This window comes from Stomoxys calcitrans, chromosome 3, assembly GCF_963082655.1.
Source record: "Stomoxys calcitrans chromosome 3, idStoCalc2.1, whole genome shotgun sequence".
NCBI lineage: Eukaryota > Metazoa > Arthropoda > Insecta > Diptera > Muscidae > Stomoxys > Stomoxys calcitrans.
Genome location: NC_081554.1, coordinates 25,186,655 through 25,214,651, shown reverse-complemented (window position 1 = coordinate 25,214,651; position 27,997 = coordinate 25,186,655). Strand labels below are relative to the sequence as shown.

General features: G+C 36.7%; 1 protein-coding gene, 1 long non-coding RNA gene and 1 other non-coding gene across 5 annotated transcripts in view; 2 read left to right on the top strand and 1 right to left on the bottom strand.

Moving 5' to 3' along the window:
- The window catches only part of LOC106084897 (transmembrane inner ear expressed protein), a 40,584-nt gene extending 13,040 nt beyond the window's left edge, over positions 1-27,544 (bottom strand). Inside the window, exons 1-3 of one of the 3 annotated variants that reach the window (XM_013248852.2) lie at positions 27,380-27,544; positions 686-840; positions 427-579 (exon numbers count right to left, since the gene is read on the bottom strand). In XM_013248852.2, coding sequence (XP_013104306.2) covers positions 427-579; positions 686-815 — 283 coding nt within the window. In that variant the 5' untranslated portion in view covers positions 816-840; positions 27,380-27,544. Of the gene's footprint in view, positions 1-426; positions 580-685; positions 1,154-27,379 lie in introns of those variants that run through there. The other 2 variants (XM_013248855.2, XM_059365957.1) reach the window with 2 other exon arrangements.
- Positions 3,902-3,973, top strand: Trnah-gug (transfer RNA histidin (anticodon GUG)). Its single transcript has one exon. It is a non-coding gene; the product is annotated as a tRNA-His (tRNA).
- On the top strand, positions 20,157-25,049 carry LOC131996352 (uncharacterized). Its single transcript, XR_009397792.1, has 2 exons — positions 20,157-21,322; positions 24,470-25,049. It is a non-coding gene; the product is annotated as an uncharacterized LOC131996352 (long non-coding RNA).
- Positions 27,545-27,997: the final 453 nt, after the last annotated feature.

Sequence of the window (27,997 nt, the reverse complement as noted above, 5' to 3'; positions counted from 1 at the left end):
TTTTTGTTAAAGGGCTAAGTTACTGACCTCTAAGGGTTTTTTATCATTGTGGCTTTTCAAAAGAAAGAAAGCCTGAAAGGAAGAAACAATAAGGGCTTGGCGCTATAACAAATGTCCTTACGAACATATAAACGTTTTTACACACTTCCTTACATGTATAGACATATGTATGAAGGAGAGCTGACATATATTAAAAACTTTTTGTAACAGGGAAATAACAAATTTTTTATAGCATTAAAGAAAAGAACAAACACCCAATTAGATATGTATGTACAAAATGTTTTAGCTCAACAAATTTACAATAAACTAGCAGAATTCTAAATTTTACAATGATTACAGCTTTAAGCCTTTTTTCAAAAATTCCCTTAAAAGTTATTGTTTTTTTTCTTTTGGTTTTTTCGTATTCATTTTCAAAATTCTGCTCACCTTTTTGCAAATCCATATCGTCCATTTCGGAATTTTTGATTTGTTGTAATTTTTCGCGAAATTTCTTCGTTATCTGTTTCCGTTGATAGTCCGCCTCGATTTCCTGTTTCGTTCGCGGTATGCGAAAACGTATGCAACAACAAACCATTATTACTAGCCAACCGCAAGCAGCACATTAAAACCAAAATGCAAAAAAAGGTTAACACGTTAATTTTTCGGCCGTTAAGTTTTGAAAAAATATATCCTTGTGAATAGGTACTTATGCTCATCAGTATTCCCAGGCATATGGCTATAATGTGCCACACACGAAATCCCCCAATGGTTGTGCTTTCCAACCAGGCCGTCTCGGGATCTATATTCATGAAATCACCTTCACCATCGTCACTCATCTTGGGATTTGTTGTGCAATTAGTACTGTAAGTTAAATAAAATTAAATTCCCGTTTATGGTTTATGGTGGGGGACGCAACAGGTCGATTATGTATTGTAGTTATAAACAATTTTCGTAAAGTTTTTTCCTTGGTTTAATAAAAATTTATTTAATTTTTTCTTCGTATGTTCGTTAGTCTCGTGTTTGTTGTTATTGTGTTTAATTCAAATGGTCACAGAAGACTAAAATTTGAATAAAATGTTGGACATGTTATGACCTACCTATCCTTTTGGTGTCTGCATGTGAGTTGGCAGCCACTACATACAACACCTATCTAGTGTTTGTCAGAACGATTTACAAATGAATACAGGGTGCGTCAACAATGGTCCTAAGCTAATGCCTCAATTGTTCAATGTTAAACACTTGCATGCTTCGTCACTGAATACCTTTCCCAAACCTAGTTTTGAGATGTCCTTTTTCCATTTGGTACTTACATCTGAGTTTTTATACCCTCCACCATAGAATGGGGGTTTACTAATTTCGTCATTCTGTTTGTAACTTCTCGAAATATTCGTCTAAGACCCCATAAAGTATATATATTATTGATCGTCATGACATTTGAAGTCGATCTAGCCAAGTCCGTCCGTCTGTCCGTCCTCCCGTCCGTCCGTCTGTCTGTCGAAAGCACGCTAACTTTCGAAGGAGTAAAGCTAGGCGCTTGAAATTTTGCAAATATACTTTTTATTAGTGTAGGTCGGTTGGGATTGCAAATGGGGGGCTTTATCGGTCCATGCTTTGATATAGCTGACATATAAACCGATCTTGGGTCTTGACTTCTTGAGCTTGATTGTGCAATTTTTCTCCGATTAAGCTGCAATTTTATTCATATCGTTTTAGTATGACATCCAATAACTGTGCTAATTTTTGTTGAAATCGGTCCATGACCTGGAATAGCTGGCATATAAACCGATCTGGAGTCCTGACTTCTGGAGCCTCTAGAGGGCGCAATTCCTATCCGATTTAGCTGAAATTTTGGATGACGTGTTTCGTTATGACTTCCAACAACTGTGGCAAATATAGTTCAAATCGGTCCATAACCTGATATAGCTGCCATATAAACCGATCTGTGATTTTGATTCTTCAGCCTTTATAGCAATTATATTCCGATTTGGCTGAAATTTTGTACAACGACTTCTCCCATGACCTTCATCATACGTGTCAAATATGGTCTGGATCGGTTTCAACCTGATACACTTCCCCTATGAACCAATCTCCCTATTTTACTTCTTGAGCCCCTAAAGGGCGATTTGGCTGAAATTTTATACAATGACTTCTTCTATAGTCTCTTACATTCAATTCAATTATGGCCCGAATCGGACCATAACTTGATATACCTCCAATAGCATATCAAATTTTTTCTTTTATCCTTTGTTTGCCTAAAAAGAAATACCGGGAATAGAACTCGACTCGGCTTGTTGTGCGCTCTAAAAATTTAAAAATAATTTAAAAAAAAAAAATTGTTAAGTTAGGAAATCCGTCCTATTTACAAACTCCTTAATTGTTTTCCATACCACTCCCCAAAGTTGGTTCATGCCTGGTATCGTGTCCCCACCTAAGTTTGTGTACAAAGTACAGGTCGCAATTTTCATCCGATCGTCTTAAAATTTGGCCCAAGGATTTCCTGGACCTAGAGACGAAGCCTATTGAAATTGGGAAAAATCAGTTCAGATTTGGATATAGCTCCCATATTCTTCCCATTTGGACTAAAATTGTAAACCGAAATTTTGCACGAGAAATTCCCTTATAAGTTTCTACATCGGTTCAGATATAGATATAGCTCTCATATATATATGTTCGTCCAATTTTGACTAGTATTGAAATAATTTGGTCATTTGTTAACCGATTCACACGAAAATTGACACCAAGGATTCCCTTATGACTCCCGGTATTGCTATTGAATTTAATACAAATCGATTCAGATTTAGATATAGCTTCCATATATAAGCATCTCCCGATTTTCACTTTTAAGGCTATTGCTAACCTATTTATCATTCGATCTTCTCAAAAATTTGCACAACGATTTACTTTATGGCTCCTACTATATGTGCGGATTTTGATCGAAATTCTACATATCATACAATTTAAACAAATTTTAAATTCGACTACTTTGTCTGCATATCTAATGTGGTGTAGGGTATCAAAAGGTCGGCTTCGTCCGACTTTAGCCCGTCCCTATTTGTTAAATTGCAAAGATCACCGCGTAAAACGCTCCAATCCTAGAACTTCAGAGTACACCCCAAAACCCACATTATCGTCTAGTCTGGGGTCATCCGAATAGAAGTCTACATAATCTATAATGCACAAACAAGTCATGTTAAGGAAGAATGGTCTATACGGCAGCTATGTACAAATATTATCTGATCTAAAAAAAATTAAAAAAAAATATGAATTTTTTTATTTTTGATAGATACTTTTAAAATTTGGAGAAATATGCAGAATCCCCTTTTTGGGTATTTTCAATCCATTAATTTTTTAAAGGTATAGTGGTTCGAAAAATATTTTATTAAACAATTTGAATTCTGAAAGTATGGCAACCGTGCATTACACGGATCTAAAGTGGCTAATTTTCCAAAGAATGTCTCATATCTCGATGTGTTATAATAGAATCAATGGCATAAGCGGAGTGTATAAAAACAAAAATTTTAAAATACAATTATACGATTTTAATTTTTTTAATATCCAGTTCCTCTATTTCATCATGTATGTTATTTTTGAGTTAAGACCCTCTTAACGCAAAGCCACAAACTTAATCAATATTTTCCTAAAACTTGTAGTGAAAGTACAACCGCCCATATAATTTTGTTTGAAATATGTTAGTTGTTGTGGTTTGTTTAAACCAACAACAATGTTACTTGTTGGGTATGTTGTTGGTTAATCTACTTTTCGTTCGCATTGGTGTTCGTATTCACAACCTGATCGTATCTACCTACAATTAATTCAAATTTTGTTTTATTTTTATATACACGAGCTATTGATGCAAACATACGCACACACACAAAATTATGATTTGCTTAATTTAGTTGGGTGTGCGACAAGACTTCACATAGCCGTGATCGTCTAGTGGTTAGGACCCTACGTTGTGGCCGTAGTAACCCAGGTTCGAATCCTGGTCACGGCAATGCTCCCGAAGGAACATTGTCACGGGTGAAGTTGTTTTTTTTTTCAGAAAAGTTTTTCTTTTATATGCTAAAAAAAATATTCAACATTTAATTTTTTTAATTTGTCTGGTATAAATGAAATTTTGTTGTGCACAAAAATAAACATTAATTTTAGATAAGAATATTATAAATAATAAGAAAACATTGTGAAAAATTTCATGACATTTAAGACTTGAATTTTGTAAAAGATTTAATAACGAAGCTGTTCTATGATCGGACCTATTTACCGCCCACGGCAATATGAGGCTTAAATGACAAGTATTTGAGAGAAGAACACGCATTAATATTCACATTCGGGGCGAAATGTTTGTGGGGCCGTCCCACCCAAACATAACTTATTTTTCTATTATGGGTCAAAGAATCAAAAATCAGAAAATCATTGTGGACAAAGCGATGTACAAGAAGCCCAAACTAGAGCTGGCTAACCATCGATAATCGCAACATTCGATATTTCTATATACAAATATCGATAGTATCGAGACTATGGTAAATTTTCCATTTACTATATTTCAAACGAAAATAAGGAGAGCGATTTATATAGAATAAATATCCAGGATGCACTTGTAAGGTGAAGTCATGCGAACAGCTGAGTAAAATTTTTTTATATTTGTTTTGGTTTTGCAGTAAATCTAAATGTCAAAGGCTTGATAACACAGCTGTGATTTTTTTCTAAAATCTTCAAAAGAATTTCTATTTGATCCGATAATCCCACATAAGCAACAAGATAGGGTTATAACGGCGAGAATACAAATATAAAACACATTTGAAGAAGATAATTTGTAAAACAAAGTTTGTTGCTAGAACCACTTTGACATTTCAATTTACGGCATTTGCTACTCAAGGTAGCTTCGTCGGGGTAGATTTTTGTTGTTGTGCTAATGACGCTACCTGCTAATTGTATCATGAGCAATATCAATATACAGACCGAGAAAAAGAAGTTTAATAAAGTTAATTGGAAGTTATGAGAGAACTCATTGTAAAAATTTTAAGCCTAGGGAGATGAAAATAAAATATCGATATTGCCATCGATATTTTGCCAGCTCTAGTCTAAGCTTGTTGAGTTCAACTCGGTCGAATTTTTTAGGTTTCCATTTATAAGCGAAAGCTACAAATCTTCGTCAAATAAAATAGAGGTAATCGTGGAAAATTTAATCGAAATCGTATAAGTGTTATGCCCAGTGTTGCCGTTTTTGGTAAGTTCATACCAAAATTGGTAGTTTTTTATTCATTTGGATGGTTGGTAGACTGTTCTAAATTATTGGTCGGTTTTTCCAATATGTAAATACCAAGTAAAATACTGTATTTGCTAAGAGTGCAGAACAAAACCACTGATGTCAAGGGGCCATATACTGTTACCAAGGGTCTCGCTGCCTCAAATTCCAAGAAAAATGGCGTCGGTTCTATTACTGGCTGTAAGTACTACGAGTTTTAAGGAATCTCTTCCAAATTTCATAAATTCTAGGTAGGAAATGCTGTTTTTATGCGTTCTATGCCTTCAGCAGGAGAACAGAGGTATGTGGTAGCTGCATTCAAATATGGTCAGATCTGGTTCATACTCAGATGTTGAGAGGTCAATGCAATTCAATGTAACGGCGAAAATTGGCAGTAAAAGCTTATTTCTGGAAATCGCTTTATCATTTTATTCATTGACTTCGAGTGTGTTTTTGACAAAGTTTCGCGAAGCTCTATATGGAGCACGCTGTTAATTAAGGACATCCTAGATCGTGACGCTATACAAAGAACTAGGAGACCATCGTAGCGCCGAGGTTAGCATGTCGCCTATGACGCTGAACGCCTGGCGACATACTAACTAGTGCTAAGTATGGTTCAAATCGGCCCATAACCTGATATAGTTCCCATATAAACCAATCTCCCGATTATACTACTTGAGCCTCTAGAGTGTGCAATTCTTTTCCGATTTGCACAATTACTTCTTCTATGGGCTTCAATATCGAAACCAAGTCGGTCCATAACCCGATATAGCCCCAATCGCATAGCAATTATTATCCATTTTCCTTTCCTTTGGTTGCATATAAAGCGATACCGGGCAAAGAACTTGATCCATGGTGGAGGTATATAAGATTCGGCCCGGTCGAAATTAGCATGCTTTTACTTGTTATGTAATATATCTTATATACTCCAAATGTAAATAAATTTTTTCCATTTAATCCCAATAAACAAGATACGTAAAACATGACGTGTCGGTTCAGATTTGGATATAGCTCCCATCACAGTTTACATCCTATAGCCGTTCCAGTCCAAGGACTGAATTTTGAAGTTGAACTGGTCACTACATCACACCCACAGAAATGGCGCAGGTTGAAGTTCATGTTTAACCATAAAAGCTACGAGTATAAATATTAATGTTAACTTTGGTTTCCAATTTCATTCAACTCAACTGGATCCCTTAGAATGTATTGCATCGAACTTTGGACGTGTCGGCATGGATTATTGTTGACTGATCGCCATAATATTACGAATTTCGTTATTGGAATAAAAGGAAAAAAAATTAGGACATGCGTTTCCATACACTCAGCCATATTTGCTATTCAAAACAGCAAAAATGTTGGATAAAACAGCAGTTTTTGTCTGCTGAAGACATTACTGCTGTTTCAGCAAACATAGGGCTGCTGTGTTAGCAAACATTTCTTACTGTTATTTCAATGAATCTGCTGTTTTGAGTACACAAGTATGCAGAAAAAAACTTGTATGCTACTTTTACGGTCACCTATTACTTGTTTTGATTACTTTAGGAATTTTTAAGATTTTTTTTTAGAGATTTTGTTGGAGGAAGTGATTTTGACTTGTGGATTATTACTGTAAGAAACTGCCTGATCCATCCATTGGTATACATTTCGAAATGTGGCTGAGCTAGCTCGCATTGTTTGTTATTGCTCTACTTATAGGCACATGACTGGCATGGCCTTTTGTATCTAAATTTGAAGAAAAAAGGTTATGGAAAGTGTACATTCAGTGGTGGTTATAAACATCCACTGAGACACACATTTAGATATGTGTTCTATTCATTTTAAGCAAACAACAGACTTTTCAGCAGTAAGCCTGCTACTCTCACTGCTGTAATAGCAGAACTACTGCTACGATAGCAGCAAAATTAACTACTAACATCCGGCAGACAGTGTTTGCTATTTTCGGCAAACTTTTTTCTGATGAGTGTATTTGCCAAAAAGTGAGTTGAGCATATGAAAAGAACATATTTATCAGCTGATGGTATCCGATTCAGGCGGCAATATGAGGGATACCACAAAACCAATGTTGATAGGTCATGGTAATTCTATTGTCATGTCCACAGCTGTGCGCGGAAATAGTGTTGATGGTATTGAATGTATATCGCCTTGTTAGATTCAGAACAACGTAACAGTAACCTGTCGGAAAAACAACAAGGCAGCAGTGGCCGATAGGTTACCAGCATTACTATTTAAGACCGGAGGCGATACGCTGATGAGGCTTATTCGTCAGCTCGTCTGTGTGATCTGGCTAGAGGGACGCATATAAAATGATTGGTATGATATGCTGGGGATATACTGTGTCCCGTACACCAGAAAGGAAACATGATAGCATGTGTCAATTATAGAGGAATAAGTCCCTCCCACAACATACTTTCGATAATCGATAATAAGTTCAATTGTATTTCACGCCAGGTCTAAGTATCCTTGGAAAATTTATACGACTCTGTACAATGTCGCTAGCTGACAAAATAGGTTTCAGACATCCAAATGAATATAGCTTCCATATATATGGAAGCTATATCCAAATCTGAACCGACTTTTTCCAATTTCAATAAGCTTCGTCTCTAGGCCGAAAAACATGCCTGTACCAAATTTTAAGACGATGGGATGGAAACTGCGACCTGTACTTTGAACACAAATTAACATGGACAGACGGACAGACAAACGGAAAGACAGACAGACGGACATAGCTAAATCAAATCAGAATATGATTCTGAGTCGATCGGTATATTTATCAATGGGTCTATCTCTCTTCCTTTTGGTTCTTACAAACAAATGAACTAATTATAATATCCTGTACCACAGTAGTGGGGTAGGGTATAATAATCGAATAATTTAGAACGGCTAATCGTTTGAATGTTAAAAACGCTTAAAAACATGGGAATTGCGTCATTTGTAAGCATTTTTTTGATCATTTGGACTCTGCCTGTCCTAAATTTCATTCGTCTGGGATGAGACTATTTTGCTTTAGTTTAAAAAGGAAGATCAAATAAATCAGATCCATTTGCCCCATTTAGAATTTAATTTGACATACAGATATTAGAAATATTTGAAGGATATTATCTCAAAAAATATCCCAAATTTCGATTAATCGTTTAATCGACAACCTCTTTCGAACTTGTTCGATTAATCTTTAATTAATCAAAAAACACAAATAAATTTAGTTAATTATTAGTTTGAAGTTCATTTTGACTTAACACCCTTTATTTTTTTTTTATTATTCTTTCATCGAAACTCACTGTATTAACGCAGTGACCATCGCCGCTTTAGTATTCATGCATGAGAATATCGCCTCCGCTCAGCCACTTTAAAAGGACAAACAGGATTTATGTAAGTATAACATACAGGGTGGCTGATGAAAGCCGCTACCAAAAAAAAATGTAATAACTTTTTTTCTATTTAATAATAATAATTTAATAATTAATTTAATTAATTAATTAATTAATTTAATTAATAATAATTTAATAATTAATTTAATAATTTAATTTAACATGAATAAAAGAAAAATGTATTCCATACACCGAAAAAAAAATGTAGCAATATTCATCATTGTAGCAATATTCATCAGCCACCCTGTATCATGTCCTGTGTTTGTGGGTGTGTTATTGTGTGTCGTCGTAGTCATAACTTTGTATGCATGAATGTATGTGGCAGCGCCAAACATCATTCCATATTAGAGTAAAGGTTTGTGCTCCAAACACTACTCTACATCAGCTTTCCACAGAAGACCACCACCTACAACAAACATGCGAAACAGTCAAATGCCACCACGCAAATTTCTATAAACTTATCCATCCATCCATATGGCTGAATACATTAGCCCACAAGTTGAAGTAGTAAAGCGAGCGACAGTCAGAAAGGAGTGCCGCCCCAGCAGGACAATATTAAATTTGTATACATCCTTAGAATTTAAAGTTCACGTAGAATAAGACAATGCACATTGGGTTAAGAATATACAAGCAAAATCAAATGATCTTATAACTAATGGGAGAACTCAGAACCCACCCAGGTAACCATGAAGTTGACCGACTGACTACAGGCGCAATTCTTAACAGTTTTGGCTTAGAGTTTTGCAAATTGAGATTCATTGCTCAATGATCAAAAATCCCATTATATAAAAAGAATTTCATTTTTATGTTGAATGAAATCCATTGTGCAATGGCATTATTGTTGTTTTAAACAAAAGCATGTAAAACTTATGATCACAACGACAAAGGAACAAACAAAACAGCAACCTAGCGAAAGACTAGACTCGGTTATTTTATTAGGAAGGGAGGTTCGTTTTTTAACACCCCAGTATTACTGAACGCAATATAAAAACAAATTTCGAACTAGTAGCGTTTTTCGAACAGTTTTATACACCCAGAAAAAAATTGCTGGTAGCTGAATAATTTTCATCAGATAAAAGAGCTATCCTAGTTTTAAAGATTTGAACCATAGATAAAGAATTAAACGTAAAGATACCCAATTTTTAAGGAATAATTTCCTTTGATGAATGATTTTTTACTCGATATTATGGAAACTTTGAGTTTTATTATTAAGTCAAAATTCTTTTAATGTAAGGTTTTAGGAAAAAATCACCCAAGAACTATATAAAAGATAAGAAGAACTTACAAGAAGAGAGTAAGAGGCAAGCGCCTATTCGGGAGGCCCACACGTGTGTACATTACGATGGGTCAATTTTAATGACCAAAAAAAAACACTCTAAATGGTTGTCAAAATCGCGTCCCACACCGAAATCATCCCGTCTTATCTACGTACCTCAAAAATCGCCGAGATTGGTAAAAAAAAACCGCCGCTATAACAGCCTGCCCGGAGTATATTCAAGAATTCCAAACAATGCGCCACGCAGTTCGACCTAACTGTCCTCGGACTCAAAGCCTTGAAGGCCACCATACAGTCCACATAAATCCCAATCCAGTCCCTGACTCCATAATGGAGCCATCTATGAAGAACGAAGTCCTTAAAACACTTCTCGGCATCACTTGGGGTGCTGACAAAGAAACCTTGTCGACCACGTACAAAGCAATTGGCCGGTCCGTGGTAAGTTATACAACGCCAGTGTGGTCTCGTCATCTATGTGACTCGCAGTGCAATAATACACAAATCTGTCAGTCTTATCTGGGTCTGAGACGAGTTGAAAAGAGTCCTTAACTGGAAAGGATTATTGTCCTGTGTTAGTTAAAACAAGTAAAAAGGCGTTAAGTTCGGCCGGGCCGAACTTTGGATACCCACCATCTCGGGTATATATGTAAACCACCTTTCATCAAAATTCGGTGAAAATTTCATACCTTATACTCATATACCTCATACCGATCTGAACTATATACGACACGGATATCGAAAAGCCGAACATAAGTCACTGTGTCAAATTTCAGTGAAATCGGATTATAAATGCGCCTTTTATGGGGCTATAAATCGAGATATCGGTCTACATGGCAGCTATATCCAAATCTGGACCGATTTGGGCCAAGTTGCATAAACATGTCGAAGAGCCTAACACTAAGCACTGTCCCAAATTTCGGCGAAATCGGACAATAAATGCCTCTTTTATGGGCCCTAAACCTTAAATCCAGAGATCGGTCTATATGGCAGCTATATTCAAATCTGGACTGATCTGGGCAAAATTGAAGAAGGACGTCGAAGAGCCTAACCAAACTCACTGTGTCAAATTTCAGCGACATCGGACAATAAATGCGTCTTTTATGGCCCCAAAACCTAGATATCGGTCTATATGGCAGCTATATCCAAATCTGGACCGATCTGTGCGATATTGCAGAAGTATGTCAAGGGGCTTAACTGAACTCACTGTTCCAAATTTCGGGGACATCGGGCAATAAATGAGCATTTTATGGGCCCAAAACCATAAATCAAGAAATCGGTCTATATGGCAGCTATATCCAAATCTGAACCGATCTGGACCAAATTAAAGAAACATGTCAAAGGGCCTAAGACAACTCACTGTCCCCAATTTCAGCGAAATCGGACCATAAATGTGGCTTTTATGGGCCTTAGACCCTAAATCGGAGGATCGGTCTATATGACAGCTATATCCAAATCTGGACCGATCTGAGCCAAATTGACAAAGGATGTCGAAGGGCCTAACACAACTCACTGTCCCAAATTTCAACAAAATCGGATAATAAATGTGGCTTTTATGGGCCTAAGACCCTAAATCGGCGGATCGGTCTATATGGGGGCTATATCAAGATATAGTCCGATATAGCCCATCTTCGAACTTAACCTGCTTATGGACAAAAAAAGAATCTGTGCAAAATTTCAGCTCAATATCTCTATTTTTAAAGACTGTAGCGTGATTTCAACAGACAGACGGACAGACGGACGGACATGGCTAGATCGTCTTAGATTTTTACGCTGATCAAGAATATATATACTTTATAGGGTCGGAAATGGATATTTCGATGTGTTGCAAACGGAATGACAAAATGAATATACCCCCATCCTTCGGTGGTGGGTATAAAAATAATCCGACCAACACCGTCGGCTAATGAAACAATATTTTTATGTTATGATTAGATTTATTTCAGATTTAAAGTACTATAATGATATCTAAATACAATGATTTGAAATTAACTATCACCGTTTGTCTCCCGAACTCAACTGCCTACTCCAGTCTTCTTTAGCCTTTGTTGAAGTCTGCTGGCAGAGATGCCGAAATAATGCTGCCGAATATGTTTCCCACAGGTGTTCAAACTGCCCAGCCAGACCCACTCGTCCCAGACCCAAATCCCCCCGGACGCACCCCACCTTAGTCGCAGAATTCCTGGATCAGGATATTTGACAGAATCAAGCAGACGAAAGATGGAACACTACACACTGCTACAACAACAACACAAGATTTTATTCTCTTCAAACACAGCAATCGCATTCAGCAGCTGCTCTCCCCAAGAGAGCGCATGGATAAGTTATTTCTCGAGTAGATCACTTTGATCAGGGTCCAGAATGGAACCGTAGCCGTTTCCTCTATCCTTCCGCATGAGAAGTTCCCTATGTCTAAGCGCAGCCTAGGCGATACATTTCCGACTATAGAACTCAATAGGTTTCTTCAAACCTAACGCTTTTACGATTCCGACGCTGCTAGTCTTTGCACCTCTCGGGAACTCGCAGTTGCAGGGACTCTTCTCCAGAGCCTTTCCACTATAACATTCCACAGATGTGAGCACTGCTCTCACAAAGGCCGTGTAAATCTAGTAAATCGTCTTCGGGCTAACCCCCCACTTTCTACCGAACATCCTCTTACAGAAGTAAAAGGCGCACAGCGCTTTTTGGCTTCTTTCTTTCGTATTCCTTAAGCAGGGCAGTTTAGAATCGAGGGAAAGGCGTAGATATTTTGGGTCCAAACATGGGAGTCTGAAATCTGGGATTTTATATCTTTGTCTTCAACCCAGTTCTCGAAGCAGATATTTTGCATCCAAATATAGGAGTCTGAAATCTGGTATCTTATATCTTCGTCTTCACAAGGTTCGTCTTAAACATATTTCTCAAAGCCCATCTCGGCAGCCTCCCCAGTGGACTTTGATCTTGCTGATTGTCCACTGAAATTTGCCTTGTACCATTAGTACGACGTCGTCGGCAAATGAGATAATATTCCAGTAGAGGAGTGGGTATCCACTCTCGTAGATTTGTCCAGCGGAAGATTTTAATCGAACAGGACCACCTCCAATATTATGCCAGACCAAGTTTAGAAAAAGTTTAATGCCGCAGTCAATGATCTTGACGCCCTTCTGTCATTTGGCGCCATCGAATTCGGCGAAGAAGTCATCCTCACCTTTGCCGCTGGCTTTCGAAAGAGCTCAGATTATACCCTTCTCAATCATCAACCATCTCTCAGTAGATAGGAATTCCTAATTGCTACGGTTCAGAATATCCATTTGTAGTTCTAGCGTTGACGGCAAGCTGGTTGATTTCTTAACCCGTTTGCCCTTTGGGCGCCCATTACCCTATCGTTGCCGCTTGCCCACAGTATTTGTATTATAATTAAAGTGAGGTACCCCAGAGGGGATTACATTCTACTGATTACTCTTCATGGCTCGGACGGCAAGATCTATGAAAGGTCACGGGTTTACACTTGTGTCCATTCCTTGGCGTTGTGCTGAGCGAACTAAGGTGCTCAGCGTTGTAGGCGGACATGTTAATCGATGCTTCACAGTGAATGTATTTTTTATATAGCTAAATATAGCCAATTATTGTGGATACGATTAAATATAACCGAAGTGCTCAGGGTTATAAGCGTACATGTTAACACATGCGACCCAGTGAATCCATTTTTTATATAGCTAAGTATAGCCGATTATATACAGTGACTTCTTTTTAATTTGTTGTTTTTTTGGTATTAGAGATTTGGAACGGTATGCTGTATTGGACCTTAGGATACTCATGTCAAAAATGGTCCAAATCAGTCCATATGACTTAACCAGTAAGCAAAGGCAAAAGTCGGTCGGTGCCGACTATATAATATCCTACACCTACCCTATAAATACAATGTGGGAACTATATATAATTCTGAACCAATTTTGATGGACCTCGGCGGATGTTTTCCAATGGGTTAATAAAATCCCCGCATCAAATTTCCAATATGTTCAAGATGTAATAACTACGGTTGCAAAGGACAACAAATTACCCAAAATCTAACGAACATATATATGGGAGCTACATCAAAATCTAAATCGATTTTGACCAAACTTCTTAGATATTGTGGTAGTCATCGAGGAAAGCGTTGTGCACAATTTTGGCATGATTGGTCAATAAATGTGCTTGCTGTGGCTTTAGAAGTGAAAATCGGGCGATATACATATATGCCAGCTATATCTGAATCTAAACCAATTTCAAATTTCGAGAGAACCTGTTAACAAATGTGCACTTTATTGCAATATTTCTCAAAATCGGACGAACATATATATGGGAGCTATACCTAAATCTGACCCGATTTCGATCAAACTTAATAGATATTGTGAAAGTCGTGAAAATCGGGCGATATATATATATATATATTGGGTTGCCCAAAAAGTAATTGCGAATTTTTCATATAGTCGACGTTGACAAATTTTTTCACAGCTTGTGACTCTGTAATTGCATTCTTTCTTCTGCCAGTTATCAGCTGTTAAATTTAGCTTGCTTTAGAAAAAAAGTGTAAAAAAAGTATATTTGATTAAAGTTCATTCTAAGTTTTATTAAAAATGCATTTACTTTCTTTTAAAAAATCCGCAATTACTTTTTGGGCAACCCAATAAAATGCTAAACTTTTTGTAAAAATTCTAAAACTACTCCGAACTGGAACTATAGAAAGACATGGGATTATGGGACCAAAACTAAAATCGAATAGTATCATGGTTTTAAGTATCCGATGTGCGGCCCAGTCGAATTTAATGTGGGTTTACTTTTTAATCAACTTTTTTCTTTGAGCGTATTTGTATTGAATGTATCAATGTGCTGTGGCTTGAGGTCAGGGGGAGTATTAAAAATGTGCTGCTATTACTTCTGGCTAGTCTTTTTTGTGCTCATTGCTCAGTTAAAAGGCACACCCTGCGGTATAAATTAAATGTGCTCATATCTCCCCACATTTCACCAACAAGTCTTCATCATTTGTTTGTTTCTAAAAAAAAAACCTACTAGCACAAGAAAAAAAAATTGTATTAAAACAATTATTTGCATATCTTGACAAAACAAGCCGAGGAATACAATGAATACCTAAAACATTAGAAAATGACCACAAAATTCAGCTTTAACCCTGAAAGTAGGCGGCGAACCAGAATAGCAAATGACGATGTTAATGTTCAATTCTCAGAAGGCATATTAAGGGAGTAGGAAGGAAGCAAGGTAGGATTCTAATCATGGTGGTCATCTATCATTCTCTTGTGTATTAAAATTTATTGCTTAGATGGATGGTCATGGCGAAAAGTGGAATTATTTTCTAAACAAAATATTTAATGAGTTTTTTGTTGAGCCATTTCAACTTTACTTTGCAAAAACTGTAAAGAAAATATGATAGTTTGAATGAGTTTTTATACACCTGTTACTGTAATAATTATAAATGGGCCTTGGAGGATACAGGCAATACATGTGCTATATGGTGTGTCGTGAAACACAAAGATTTGTTAAAGAAATAAACAAATAAAGCACAACCACTGACAGATGGGCTTGGTAATAATACGTATATACATATATATATTTTTTTATTCTCTACTTGAATATGGGAATTGAATAGGGAATATATGATTTGATTTTCAAATGTGATATTTTAATAGATTTGCTTTTATTGGTAGTAATAATGAGGTCCATTAAAAGTAGAGAAGCCAAAGTTGTTGCTTCGCTTGAGCATGAGAAGTTATATGTTATGTGATGGCACCACTTCAAGTCCCAAACTGTTATGATCCAACTTAGTGCTCTTTTTTGGATCAACACCACAAAAATCATTTCCAAGTTGAGATAGAGAAAACAAAATCAAGCAGGCTTTCAGGCAAAACACCCATTTTTTCAAAATCGCAAATTGCCAAAATTCTTCTTTTACTGTGAAATTGGTGAAAGATACATACATTTTTTTTTTGGGTACAGGAACTGACCAATATATGGCGATATTTGGTCATAAAGTCTGAGCTGAAGTTTGTACTGATTGTCAAGACACTATTCATAGGCCGATCCTAATCTTTCAAACCCTTCAAAGTGGGGTTGTCTTTGCGAATATCTTCGTTTTATAGTAAAAGTTTCGCCGAATCAGCTTTAGTATTTTGATGAAATTTTTGTTTGTTTCTCTTTCGAGACGAGCTCAATGATCGGAGATGCAAATGGAAAAGGAAAGCCAACAATAGCAACACACACCAACCACTATGGGACGCGTTTCGTCTTTGGTTAGAAGACTTTCCCATAGTGGTTGGTGTGTGTTGCTATGGTTGGCTTTCCATTTGCATCTCCGATTATTGAGCTCGTCTCGAAAGAGAAACAAACAAAAATTGTAAAATTTTATGATCTCGCCTTAACAGGCGAAAACTGAAATTTAAAACAGTGAGCAGTTTAAGGCCTACCAACATTTGACGAAAATATGGTTCAAAACGGACTATATTTAGATATAGGTGCCTTATAAACCGCTCTCCCGATAAAGGGTCTGAAGCCCATAAAAACTCTATTTATTACCCGATTTCGCTGAAATTTGAAACAGTGGATAGTTTTAGGTCTCCCGACATCCGCCCTAAATATGGTATGAATGAAATTTTTTTTCATTTGCGCTCATTTTTGCTTTTAAATTTGTTTCATGATTTCTACAGGTTATTGTTTGTGTCGGTTTTAAATGACTTTTATTTCCATTAAATTGTACGCAAACAAATTGAAAACTATAAGCAATTATAATTATTAAAAATAACTACGAAGAAACATCTACATTCTGCTTAAATGATGTCGCTTATTTCATTTTCGAACTTTATTAAAATCCGTTTTTGATGGAAGAGATGTCCGGTAAACATACCATCCAACTATTGTCGTATATGGCTATAATTTGCATCATGTCTTTGTAAGTCCTAACATTTTCCTTATTTATTAGAGATAAAATAAGAAAAGGTGGTAGTAATAAAAATCAGAATTACGAAGTGATTTCTACGTTATTGCAGTTATAAGCTTTTTTATACCCACAACCGTAGGATAGGGGTACATTCATTTAGTCTTCCCGTTTGCAACACATCGAAATATAAATTTCCGAAGCTACAAAGAATGTATATTTCCTATCGTCTAAAAATTCTAAGACGATTTGGCACAGATACGTCTTTTTGATGCACGCTGGTTAAGTTCTTAAACGGTCCAAATCGGAGAATATTTGAATAAAGGGTCTGAAGCCCATAAAAGCTTTATTTATTGCCCAATTTTTCTGTAGTAGGTTATTTAAAGCCTCCCAACATCTGACCTATGTATGGTTTAGATCGGACTATATTTAGATATAGCTGCCATATAGACCGATCTCCCGATAAAGGGTCTGAAGCCCATAAAAGTTTTATTTTTTAACCGATTTCGCTGGATTTCGATTGGAGGATGCGCGATATTTCATAAAAATTCCACAATCTAATAACCTCTCTTTTACATTTTTAGTAACTTTTGGCTGTACGAGGAATTGAAGCGTAAAAACTTGGTATATAATTTGCAAAGGGAAGCCATTGATAGACCATCAAAATTTACACAAAAAAAGGAAACCGTGAAGCAACATATTTTTCAACTGTGGAACACGAATACAATAAGGCGTCGATTTTACACAAAAAAAAGAAAACCGTGAAGCAACATATTTTTTCAACTGTGGAACACGAATACAATAAGGCGTCGATTTTATGTATTGGAACGATCTAGCCTTCCCAGGGACTGGTCAAGAATTGCCATCCCATTTCCAGGCTAAAACAACAACGCAGTACCTAGATTTATATTGAACTTAATTTATCTTAATACATTTAACTAAATATCCATGCTTTTATTTTTCTATATTATATCATATTATTATTTGTAAAATGTTTTTTATATTTTTTTATAAATATAATGAAAACATTTCATAGATTGTAGAAAAGCGTTTCATATAATAAATATTATTATAATTTTTATGAAAAAATTTCTTAAATGCTAACTATTGGGTTGCCCAAAAAGTAATTGCGCATTTTTAATAAAACTTAGAATGAACTTTAATCAAATATACTTTTTTTTACACTTTTTTTCTAAAGCAAGCTAAAAGTAACAGCTGATAACTGACAGAAGAAAGAATGCAATTACAGAGTCACAAGCTGTGAAAAAATTTGTCAACGCCGACTATATGAAAAATCCGCAATTAAATATAATAAATAAATAATAAATATAATAAATAAAGACTTTATATTTAGGCTTAGAGCAGGCTGATATATGCCTGATGACATTGCGTTATTGAATAATCTCTTTGGAGGAATGCCATCGAATATTTACTAAATGATCGGCTCTACCGGCGTCTTTCGATGGTTCCCCAAAATCAATAAATTCAATACACTTACGACTAATACATACAAATATCTCATACATCTAAGCCTTTGTATAAAATATGCATCTAGTGCATTTATGAAGTCCATTTCTTTATAAGGTCAATGCCTTTGCATTCTCCCGAAAAGTGCACAAGAATTGTACAAATATCAGCACAAAGAGTTTAGCGGCCGTGACAGTGAAAAAAGTTCGCACCATGATGAAGCACTTCCATATTGCTGTTTATGCTTAGCTAGCGTTTGGGCATTCGCTCATGTTAGATGTTGCTTAGTGTTATTTGACACTCTCTTTGTTTGAACCATTCTTGTTGGTTGTGACATTTATTAGAATTTTTGGATTATGCGAATAATCGTTTATTTTAAAATTCAAGTACAATCATTAAGCGTACAAGACCGGAAGAAATTGGCGATTAATACGACTAATCGTTTAATACATCGTACATCGAATTATTCTTTTCTTTGATTTTATTTTATTTTTCATACTTTTCTTCCCTTTTTTAAAACTTTATTTTGGACAGAACGTATTTTTCAATATCTTTCAAATAATGATTACACATTTCTGTGTTCACAGTTATCTCCGATTTTAAAATCAGAGATTTCACCCGGGTAGGTTATAGGCGTGCGAAGGTTAAGGAACAGGGGCAAACTTCTCACACATCAATGAGTGCTGTCCGATTCAAGTTTAAGCTCAATGATATAGCCGAATCCAAACGGCATGGATAGAAGTTTTTACATCGTATAGTACCCCACAAATGTCGCCAGCATTTAGAGGGGATAACCAAAGATAAAACTTTGTTTTGTGTTCTCACCAGAATTTGAACCCAGGCGTCTAACGTCTACGGTGGCCTACCAAATATCATTTAAAAGGTTCCATGATCTGATGTAAATCCCCTATAAAACATTCTTAGGATGAAATTGTCTGCAAACCTTCGCTAATGCTATCCATGGAGGAAGATATACAACATTTGGCCCGGCCGAAAGTAGTTAATCTGTAGTTAAATGTTTTTACGTAGTGTGTTAACCTTCTATTACAAATTGGCACTGCAATAATTAAGTTTTCCTTTTTACCAGAGTTGTTAACTTAAGCAAACCTTTAGGCGTCTGTCAAACTATTCCCTTGTGATTGAATTACGCAAACATATGATTAGCCTATACACAAACCGTGTATATAACTCATCATTCACAATAACAACTCGTTACTCTTTCTACATTCGTTTTGTTACACATCAAGCACACATGTTATACGTTTTTTTTTTGTGGGGTGGAGGCAGTGGGTCTGCTATGTTGAAAAAGAATATCCTTTTAACGTATTCGAAAAACTGCACTCGTTGCTTCAAAGAAATTTAGCTCAAGTTACTCCACCACAGAACAGAGAGGTGGAAACACGTCGATTGAAAAATTTTTTGCGTTTTTTATTATAACCGTAGAAAGTTTAGTTGAGCAAAAAACAAAGAAAAAAATATTTAAGAAAACATTACCTAAAATATAAGGTCTAGGAAATGAATTTATCTAAGAAATATTTAGCCATGGCAAGCTGAAACAAGTCCCTTCGTTGGCAATTCATACAGCAAGCGGATGTAAAGAAGTTGCAACGTTGAGAAAAAATAAAAAAAAGAAAACGGAAATTCCGACCGAAACCTAGCGACGACGGCGAGAAAAGAAAATTTTTGTGTGTTTTAGCTTTTAGCTATGGCCTGAAACGTAATATGCGAAATTTACGGGCATTTCTGTAACAGTGTACTCGTGAAATGGTGATGAAATTTTCATGTTAATGTATCATATTTAAATGAAAGCAAATTTATAGTAGGAAAAAGTTTTCCGTTTCGTTTTTTTTCTGGTAATTTGAGGAAGTGTTGGTTGGTTGGTACGTGAGTAAGTCAATCAGCCAGCCAATGATTAGTGAGTGAGTGAGTGAGGGAGCGTGAGTGTGTGTTTGTTCGTTCGTTGGTTGCCTTGTGTGCCAAAGGCTCCTCTACTATAATGTAAGAAAAATTGAAGAGCAAAGTGTGTCCTGCAGGAAGCTAAACTGAGAGTGAGTGCTAGAGAGAGAGAGAGAGAGAGAGAGAGAGTAAGAGCGCCAACGTGTGGAGAGTATAGAGCCTTTGAGGTGAAATCTAAAGAGGGCCAGGTGGAGAGCGAAGCCAACCAGCCTTTATATTACACATATTTTGATATTTTTGTGAAAAAATTTTTGTGAATGAGTGTGTCAAAAACAATCTAAATCGTGTGTAGGCATGGTATCATCGACGAGCCAAATACGACAACAACGACGACGACAACTACGACTAACGGTAATAATTACACACATTCACACTCCTCCTTACCCCAAAAAAGGATAACAAAAAGGCCAACCGAAACGAAAAGAAAAAAATATACAAGAAAGCAAACAGCAAAAAATACATGCAAATACAAATTATTCCAAAAAGTGCAAGGCTAAAATCAAAGTGTAAAATGGCATTTTAATAATTCTCCTTTCTTTTTCCAATATCATCATCATCAACAGCCTGAAAAAGCAACGCGTAGTGAAAAAGTGTATAAACCCAATCGAAAACGAAGAAACGAAGAAATCAACCAGGAAGTCTTTGAAGCAAACAAATATTTATAAGAAATGTAAAAATAGAAAAAATGTGAATGTGAAAGCAGTTTACCTTTTATCATCCCCCCCATGAGAAAAGAGAAAAGTCAAAAAGAATTTCATGTTTGTGCAAACTCAATGAAACAAGTGTCCAACATTCCCCAAGTTAACGAAAATCATTGCAATAACACCCGATGCAATAACCCCCGTAGAATCGAGAATTCCCTAATCCTTAGCCCAATATCAGAACCAGAACCTCGGCAATAACCAAAGGAAGAAGTTGGAAAATTTTCTTTACTTTTACCAAAAACGGAGTCATATATCCTTAAAAGAAGAGAAGAACAAAAAAAAACAACATCGGCTCGACCTACTACCATATATCTTCTTCTTCTAGTTCTTTTTGCTCGACGTTATTCATGCAATCTCCTCCTTCTCCAGCTATATATGAACGAAGAAAGCAGCCAGCAGAGCACCGAGCGAGTTGTATCGTGAGTGAGTGTATGTATGTTTGTCTTTTATGCTTCTTCTTCTCCTTGGACTTTTGCTACAAATTTTGCTTTCTTCATTTATAATTCGATTTATTCTGCTTTGGCACATTTCCGACTTTCCTTATGGCTAGTAATTCGCTCGTTCGCCCGATTTATTCGCTTATTTCATTTCTTCTTATCCAACATACCAATACACGCACGCACATACACACCAGCCGACAAACAGAGACCCACTTTCACATATCGTCATTAACTCGTTACATTCCGAATCCTTTTGTTTTCTTCTTTTTTATCAAATAAAAAGCAGTTATATTGGTTTTTTCTTTTACTGTTATTATTCTCCTCCCTTTTCTTTCGAAGATGATAAGAATCGTTTTCCAAAAAAATAACAATAATTAAAACCCAAATTGATTTGGAGTGTTATTTTTGTTTTGTTTTCCTTACTACCACCTTATACTTATTAATACCATGTCATGTTCAAATGTCATTTCGTGTGTGTCACTGTCAGCTAAATAAGAGAGATAATGGTGCTGTTATTGTGTTTGGTGGTGCTTGCGGTATGATTGTTGTTGTTGTCGCTGCTGCTACTATTTCAGTTGTTTTTGCCGCAGTTGACAGTAATCGTTCAATGATTGTCATTTCCGCAAAGAAAAATAAAACGAAATAAAACGGAAAAGCGAACTTTTTCATTTGACTACTACAATTTATGACCCCTAAGAAGTTGGCTGTCTTTGGATATGGCATGCAGTTTTTGAACTTTGGCAATAAAACGAATTTTACGTAAACTAAGTGCATGGGGGTGAGGGTTGAGTTAGTTTTGCGTCAACACTAACGGCATAAAAGAAGGAAAAAATATCGTTGAAACATTTTTTTGGGAAAATTGGGGTTGATACTGCAGTTGCACATGAATTAAATGTTTAAAACAAAACTAATATCGTCTATATTGGATTTTAATAAAAAAGAAAAATAAACAAGTAATAGATTAAGCATTTTTTCAATTGCGCATAAAACTATGCTTCATTTATAATCGACGAAGTCGGTGTGACATCAAATTTAGCTAATGGGGGTTATGGGTCCTTAACACAATAAAATATTTCATTCATAATTCTAAGTTAAAGCCCAGTATCAAGTGTGAAAATGAATGTCTTTGCAAGATTTCCATTTTTGGGTAAAATTTTCTGATTTCAATGTAGCGCTATTAGTTCATTCGATGTTTAAGGTTGGTACATCTTGACATACTCAATGTTCACAATGGCCATCGTTTCTCAAAGGTTAGTGCGTCGGCCTTTGTTGCACAACGCCTGGGTTCAGACCTCGGCCAGAAAATAAGAAACAATTTATAACCGTTCGGGGTCCGTAATAGAAAGCTGGTCCCTTATTATTGAGCTTAAACTTGCATCAGCAGTCATTGATATAGGAGAACAGCAGACGGCAGCCATTGATATAGGAGAACTATCCCCGCTCTTCCATAATGGAATATTCGTGGGCAAGTTTGTTTGCAATGTATATGAGGGCCTTCCATTTATTTTTCTTGTTCTAAGTACCGGCTGTTATTGTTCAGAGTGATTTGGTTGTAAATAGTGGATGATTAGTGGTCCCTGGTCACAAGCGTGTCACACATGTTACACGTTGACATCCATCCTAGACGAGTAGTTGAGTTAAAACTACTCTGGTATACTTGGGAAGGTTAATTTCAGGTGCTATGGGCGGACGATTTCCATGAACAGCATAATGCTCGGATATCCAATATGCTGCATTTTATAACATTCACAATAGGCATACACATATGTTTTCGCAAATGACACAACCTTATATTAAGGTGTCATCACACTACATGTTTTTGTCTTATGACATGTATATTGCAAACCCGTTTACACTACGATTCAAATTATTTGTATTTGCGAACAAGGATGTTTTTGACCATTTTCATTGTGATCAGCATCTTTGTTATGTTCAGCATATATATTGTGGTCAGCAATTAAATGGTTGAAGCGATTTTTATTAAGTTTAACTATTAAATTTTTTATTTTCACAAAAAATTGTCAGATGTTGAGAAAAAGTGCTGTCTAAAACTACAGATAATAGCCAGTGCTCAATACATACGCAATGTTGCATTTGGATTTCCAAGTAGATTTGCTCCAAATCTCTTCAAATAAGTAGATTTGCTCACACTTTAAATATATGGGAAACCTGCAAACCACGAGTTTTCCGAAATCTCGTCGAAAATCTAGATTAGCTACAAGTGTGAAGTACACATTTCCTTAATATAAGTTCATTTGTATAAATGTTTAGTATTATCCATGTTAAAAATTTCACAAAATTCGGCCCGGCCGAACTACGCCCCATATTTTGAGTTTTGGGCAGTGACGCTAACTTTTATTAATAAATTCTGTCGGAAAGCCTAAACAAAAAATGCTGTGCTTTTCTCCTGTTCTTAAATCTTCTTCCATTCTATGTCCCTGAGTCGTTTCAGATCCAGTATAACGTTTAATCCTAAACATTGCACCATTGTTCACATGCTTTGTACACAGTTGGGCTATTTCTATGTGAACCGTGCAGACCCCGATTGACTTACAGATTTTCCCTACTTTCCCCTTAGGATCCACCTTGTCTTCCCCCGGTATGAATCTCCTCACGGGATTTTTGTACCTACAAGATGCTCTTCGTATCATATGCGCGTTCCTCGCCCTTAACTGACTTTGTGTTGCCCTGAAGCATAAATCGGTCTTTAGTAATCCAGAATAGTCTTTCAATTTACCGCCATTGGTGAGCGCTGTTATCGTCCCAGTAGTCATAAGACTATCTGATAGCATATTCAAAATCCCAGGTCTCGTATTCATTTTATACTAGTTTATACATTCCGTGACCACTCGATTCTTCGTCTGAAGAATCTTGTTACCATCAGACAGTTGATAGAAGAGCTCAGCATCTGATTCTACAATGTAGTCTATCAAACCATTTGTCTCTCTTAGCATCCGTCAGCTGTGTAGTAAACCCTATAGTTGGCATTCTAGGGTAACACTACCCATCGACATTTGTGTTTCATAGTCGAACTAAAATTGCGCCAGTTTTTTAGTTTCATTATCCGATTTTAAGATATTTCTATACAGGACGATTGGCACTCGAATTGACCCATCTTCGTCTTTCTTGTTAACAGTCAGGTCAAGAGGAACCATCCTGCAAATTACCGTCCGGTAACGATGTGCTGCGCGCTTTCCACAGTTATGGAAACATGGTCAACCACAACTTTATGAATTTCTTGGAGTCCAGTGATATTCTTTCCGATTAACAGCAATGAAAATCACACGAATCGGACCTCAATGTTCCAGCCTGTATGATACTCACAGCTATCCCGTGCCGGTCGTCGCATTTAGTGTGGATAACAACGTTTCATCGAGCTTTTTTAACCATCGATATGAGTTCCGACTTGTTCAGCAAAGGTCGGGCGAATTACCATAAGTATAACCGGCTAATTACGATATGCACCGCGCTTTTCAAAGTTAGGAAAGCATGGTCAACGATAGTAGGGTATTCAACTTTATTGTTTCTTTTCCTCGGAATGTGGGAAGCGTGATGTCGTTTTATCACAACTTTTTTAGTGTTCGTTCCATGGAGATACGTCTTCCTATTCCTGAAGTAAGGACTTTTGTCGGGATATACGATTTTCTAATAACGTTACAGGGAAACTCGTTTTTTGCCCTGGCTAATCACTTTTCCACCAACTACGACCTCGAGAAGTTAAAAAAAAAAAATGTGAAAAGCATTATCCAAACTTTTCCTCAAAATATATCTGACTTTCCATTTACCAATGCAATGTACAAAGGGGAGTTTATTCAATAAAACCAAATAGGATAAGACATGTGTAAAGTAAAGTAAAGAGACCGGTACGTATATGAGCTATATCAGTTTAGATATCCATTTAGATATTTGACAAGAAAAATTTCGGACAAATCACATAAGAATTATGAACATATGGCTATGCCTAAACTTGGTCTGCTTTGGCCTATTTGCAGGCTCAACCTACCTATGAAAACTAGCTTGCTTTCGACAGGCGGACGGACTGACATTGCTAGATCGTCCAAAAATTGCATGATAATCAAGAATATATAAACTCAGTAGGATCTTCGACCAATATTTCGAGCAGTTACAAAAAGGATGATAAAATTAATATATGCTCCTACTCCATATCCGTATTGAATATGGCCCAGATCAGACCATAACTGGATATAGCTTTAATATAAACCACTCTCCTGATTCAGGACTCTGAATCCATATTTTATGGGGCAATTAAAATGGTATTTGAAGCAGTGAGTTGTAGTAGATTGGACCATATTTCGATATAGCTTCATTATAGACCGATCCTGATTTAAGGTATTGCGTTGAAATTTGGAACAATGAGCTGGTATCCGCGCCGAAAATTGTCTACACCGGACTATATTTAGATATAGTTGTCACATGGACCGTTCTCTCGGCGTAGGGTCTGCGCCAATAAAAGGCACAATTATTAGCCGATTTCGCTGAATTTTGCAATAGTCATTCTGAATATGGCATAAATCGAACCAAATTTAGATGTAGCTGTTATGTAGACCGATCTCCGATATAAGTTCTTGAGCCTGTAACAGGGCGGATTTTTTACCATGTAAATACCATAGAAATACCACAGATCCTCCTACTATAAGAGATAGCGATAATCGTCAATTTTTAACACATTTGCTTTGGATTGTTTTATAACCCATCTGAAAACCGAAGTCCACTTAATTCGGTTCAGAATTAAAGGTAGCTCCCAATTTCCAGTTATATGGCAGATGTAAGGCATTATATAGTCGTGTCCTCCCGGCTTTTGCCTTTCCTTACTTGTTTTTAACCTAAATTTATTAATAACAATAGGTCTGAATCGAGTGGGTCTGGCTGAGCAGTTGAACAGGTGACATGTGGTCCCAGTTGGCATGAATCCTTGCTCTTAAGAGTTGAAGCGGCTGCATCTGCCGGATCGTAATTGAACCAGAACTTCTCTGGTTTGCCGGGGGAGGTCAATTTCTTCAGGTGCAGCTGGAGGCGGTCGATCGCCAATGACTGCATTCACCTGGTTCTGCTACCATTGCTGCATCAATGTTGTCCTGACCCGCTTAGTATGCCGCTTAATCTAGAGATTTTCTCTTGCAGTGCTGAACCTTTCGCTCTATATCACGAAGGTCTACCATAAGGCTTCTGAGCGGAAGAAACCTATCCACAAGATGATGATTTGGATAGTCACTGGGATATTTTAATTTTAATCTTATTCATCTGCGTGTCACAAAGCTGGCGGCACTGGCGCTGCATAATTTACCACAAATCGGCGAATGGCTTTGTACGTGGTCAACGAGGTTTCTTTATCAGCAATCCAAGTGCTATCGGCAAGTAACTAGATAACCTTATTTCTATTTTTGACCTTATTGCAAATTTCTTTGGCATGTGGGTCGGATGTGCCAATGTTGTCGTTTCTCTATCGACATTCACATAAAGCTCATTATTAACCTCAGTGAACAATGTGGCTGAAGATTTAGTGGCAGATATCTTCAGACCTCTTGCAGCGAAGTAAGCGGCAAGTTCGTTAGGGAAGACCTTTAACCTATCGCAGATGTCAACAATGGGTGGGAGCCATGATGCCATAATCGTACAATCGTCCGCATATCATACGATATCTATGCCATTCGTAGGGGGTGAAATGATGGATAGGTAGAGTTCAAACAGTGCCGGATATATTACCCCGCCTTGGGGGTTTTACTCCACGGTGTTTCGATTTGTTTCTCTGAATTCTACAAATGACTGGCGATCACATAAATAGATTGTGGCTTGGGCTGATTTAAGCCACGGCAAATGTGTGCGGTGATGGCATACAAAGCAGTTATTGTGTTGTGAAGATTAGTCCCTCAAGCGTCTTGGCCACTGGTGAGAGAAGAGAGATCGGTCTGTACGACCCCCTTGCTCGGGTCCTTTCCAAGCTTTAGTAGCGGCATCGCGCTGCCCAACTTCCACAAATCGGGTACTACCAGAATGTTTAAATAATGAGGGTGTTTTGAAAACTTACCTAATCGTGAAAAGAATTCATTATCACTTTGAGATTCGACCTTAATATCGGCCTTTAGGGAGTGTTTGCCCAAATAAAACACAGCAATTATAAATACATATATGTACTTGACTAAAGCTGTTATTACACGATAATACTTGTCATATGAGCTGTCACTTTCTATATTCATAAGCCTTGTCTGATGTACCTCAAATACAAATAGAGTGCGCTCTAATTGGCTTGTTTTCTAATATGTATTGTACTTTCGTTATACACATGTGTCTATATGTAAGTGCAATGAAATAAAAGCTCGATTAAATCAAGGTTTCACTGAATAAGGATAAGCCAAGCGATCAGCCAACATACAATTTTTTTTATTTTTGGCAGTCTTGGCGTTTAGGACGTCAGTCTGTTCTCTTTTTACATTCATTCTTTGTTTACGTTTTTTTCTATTTGATGACATTTTCAATCGGCAGATTTGATATCCTTAATGATCAACCCTATTCAGTGAATTTTGATTCATGCCTGTGAAGATAATTACCAGATAAAGCCCATTACTAGTAAAAAAATTTCATTCGTAATTGTAAGAAAATAAATTCTCAAATACCTATTATGTTACCCTGTTCCGCAAAGTAAATT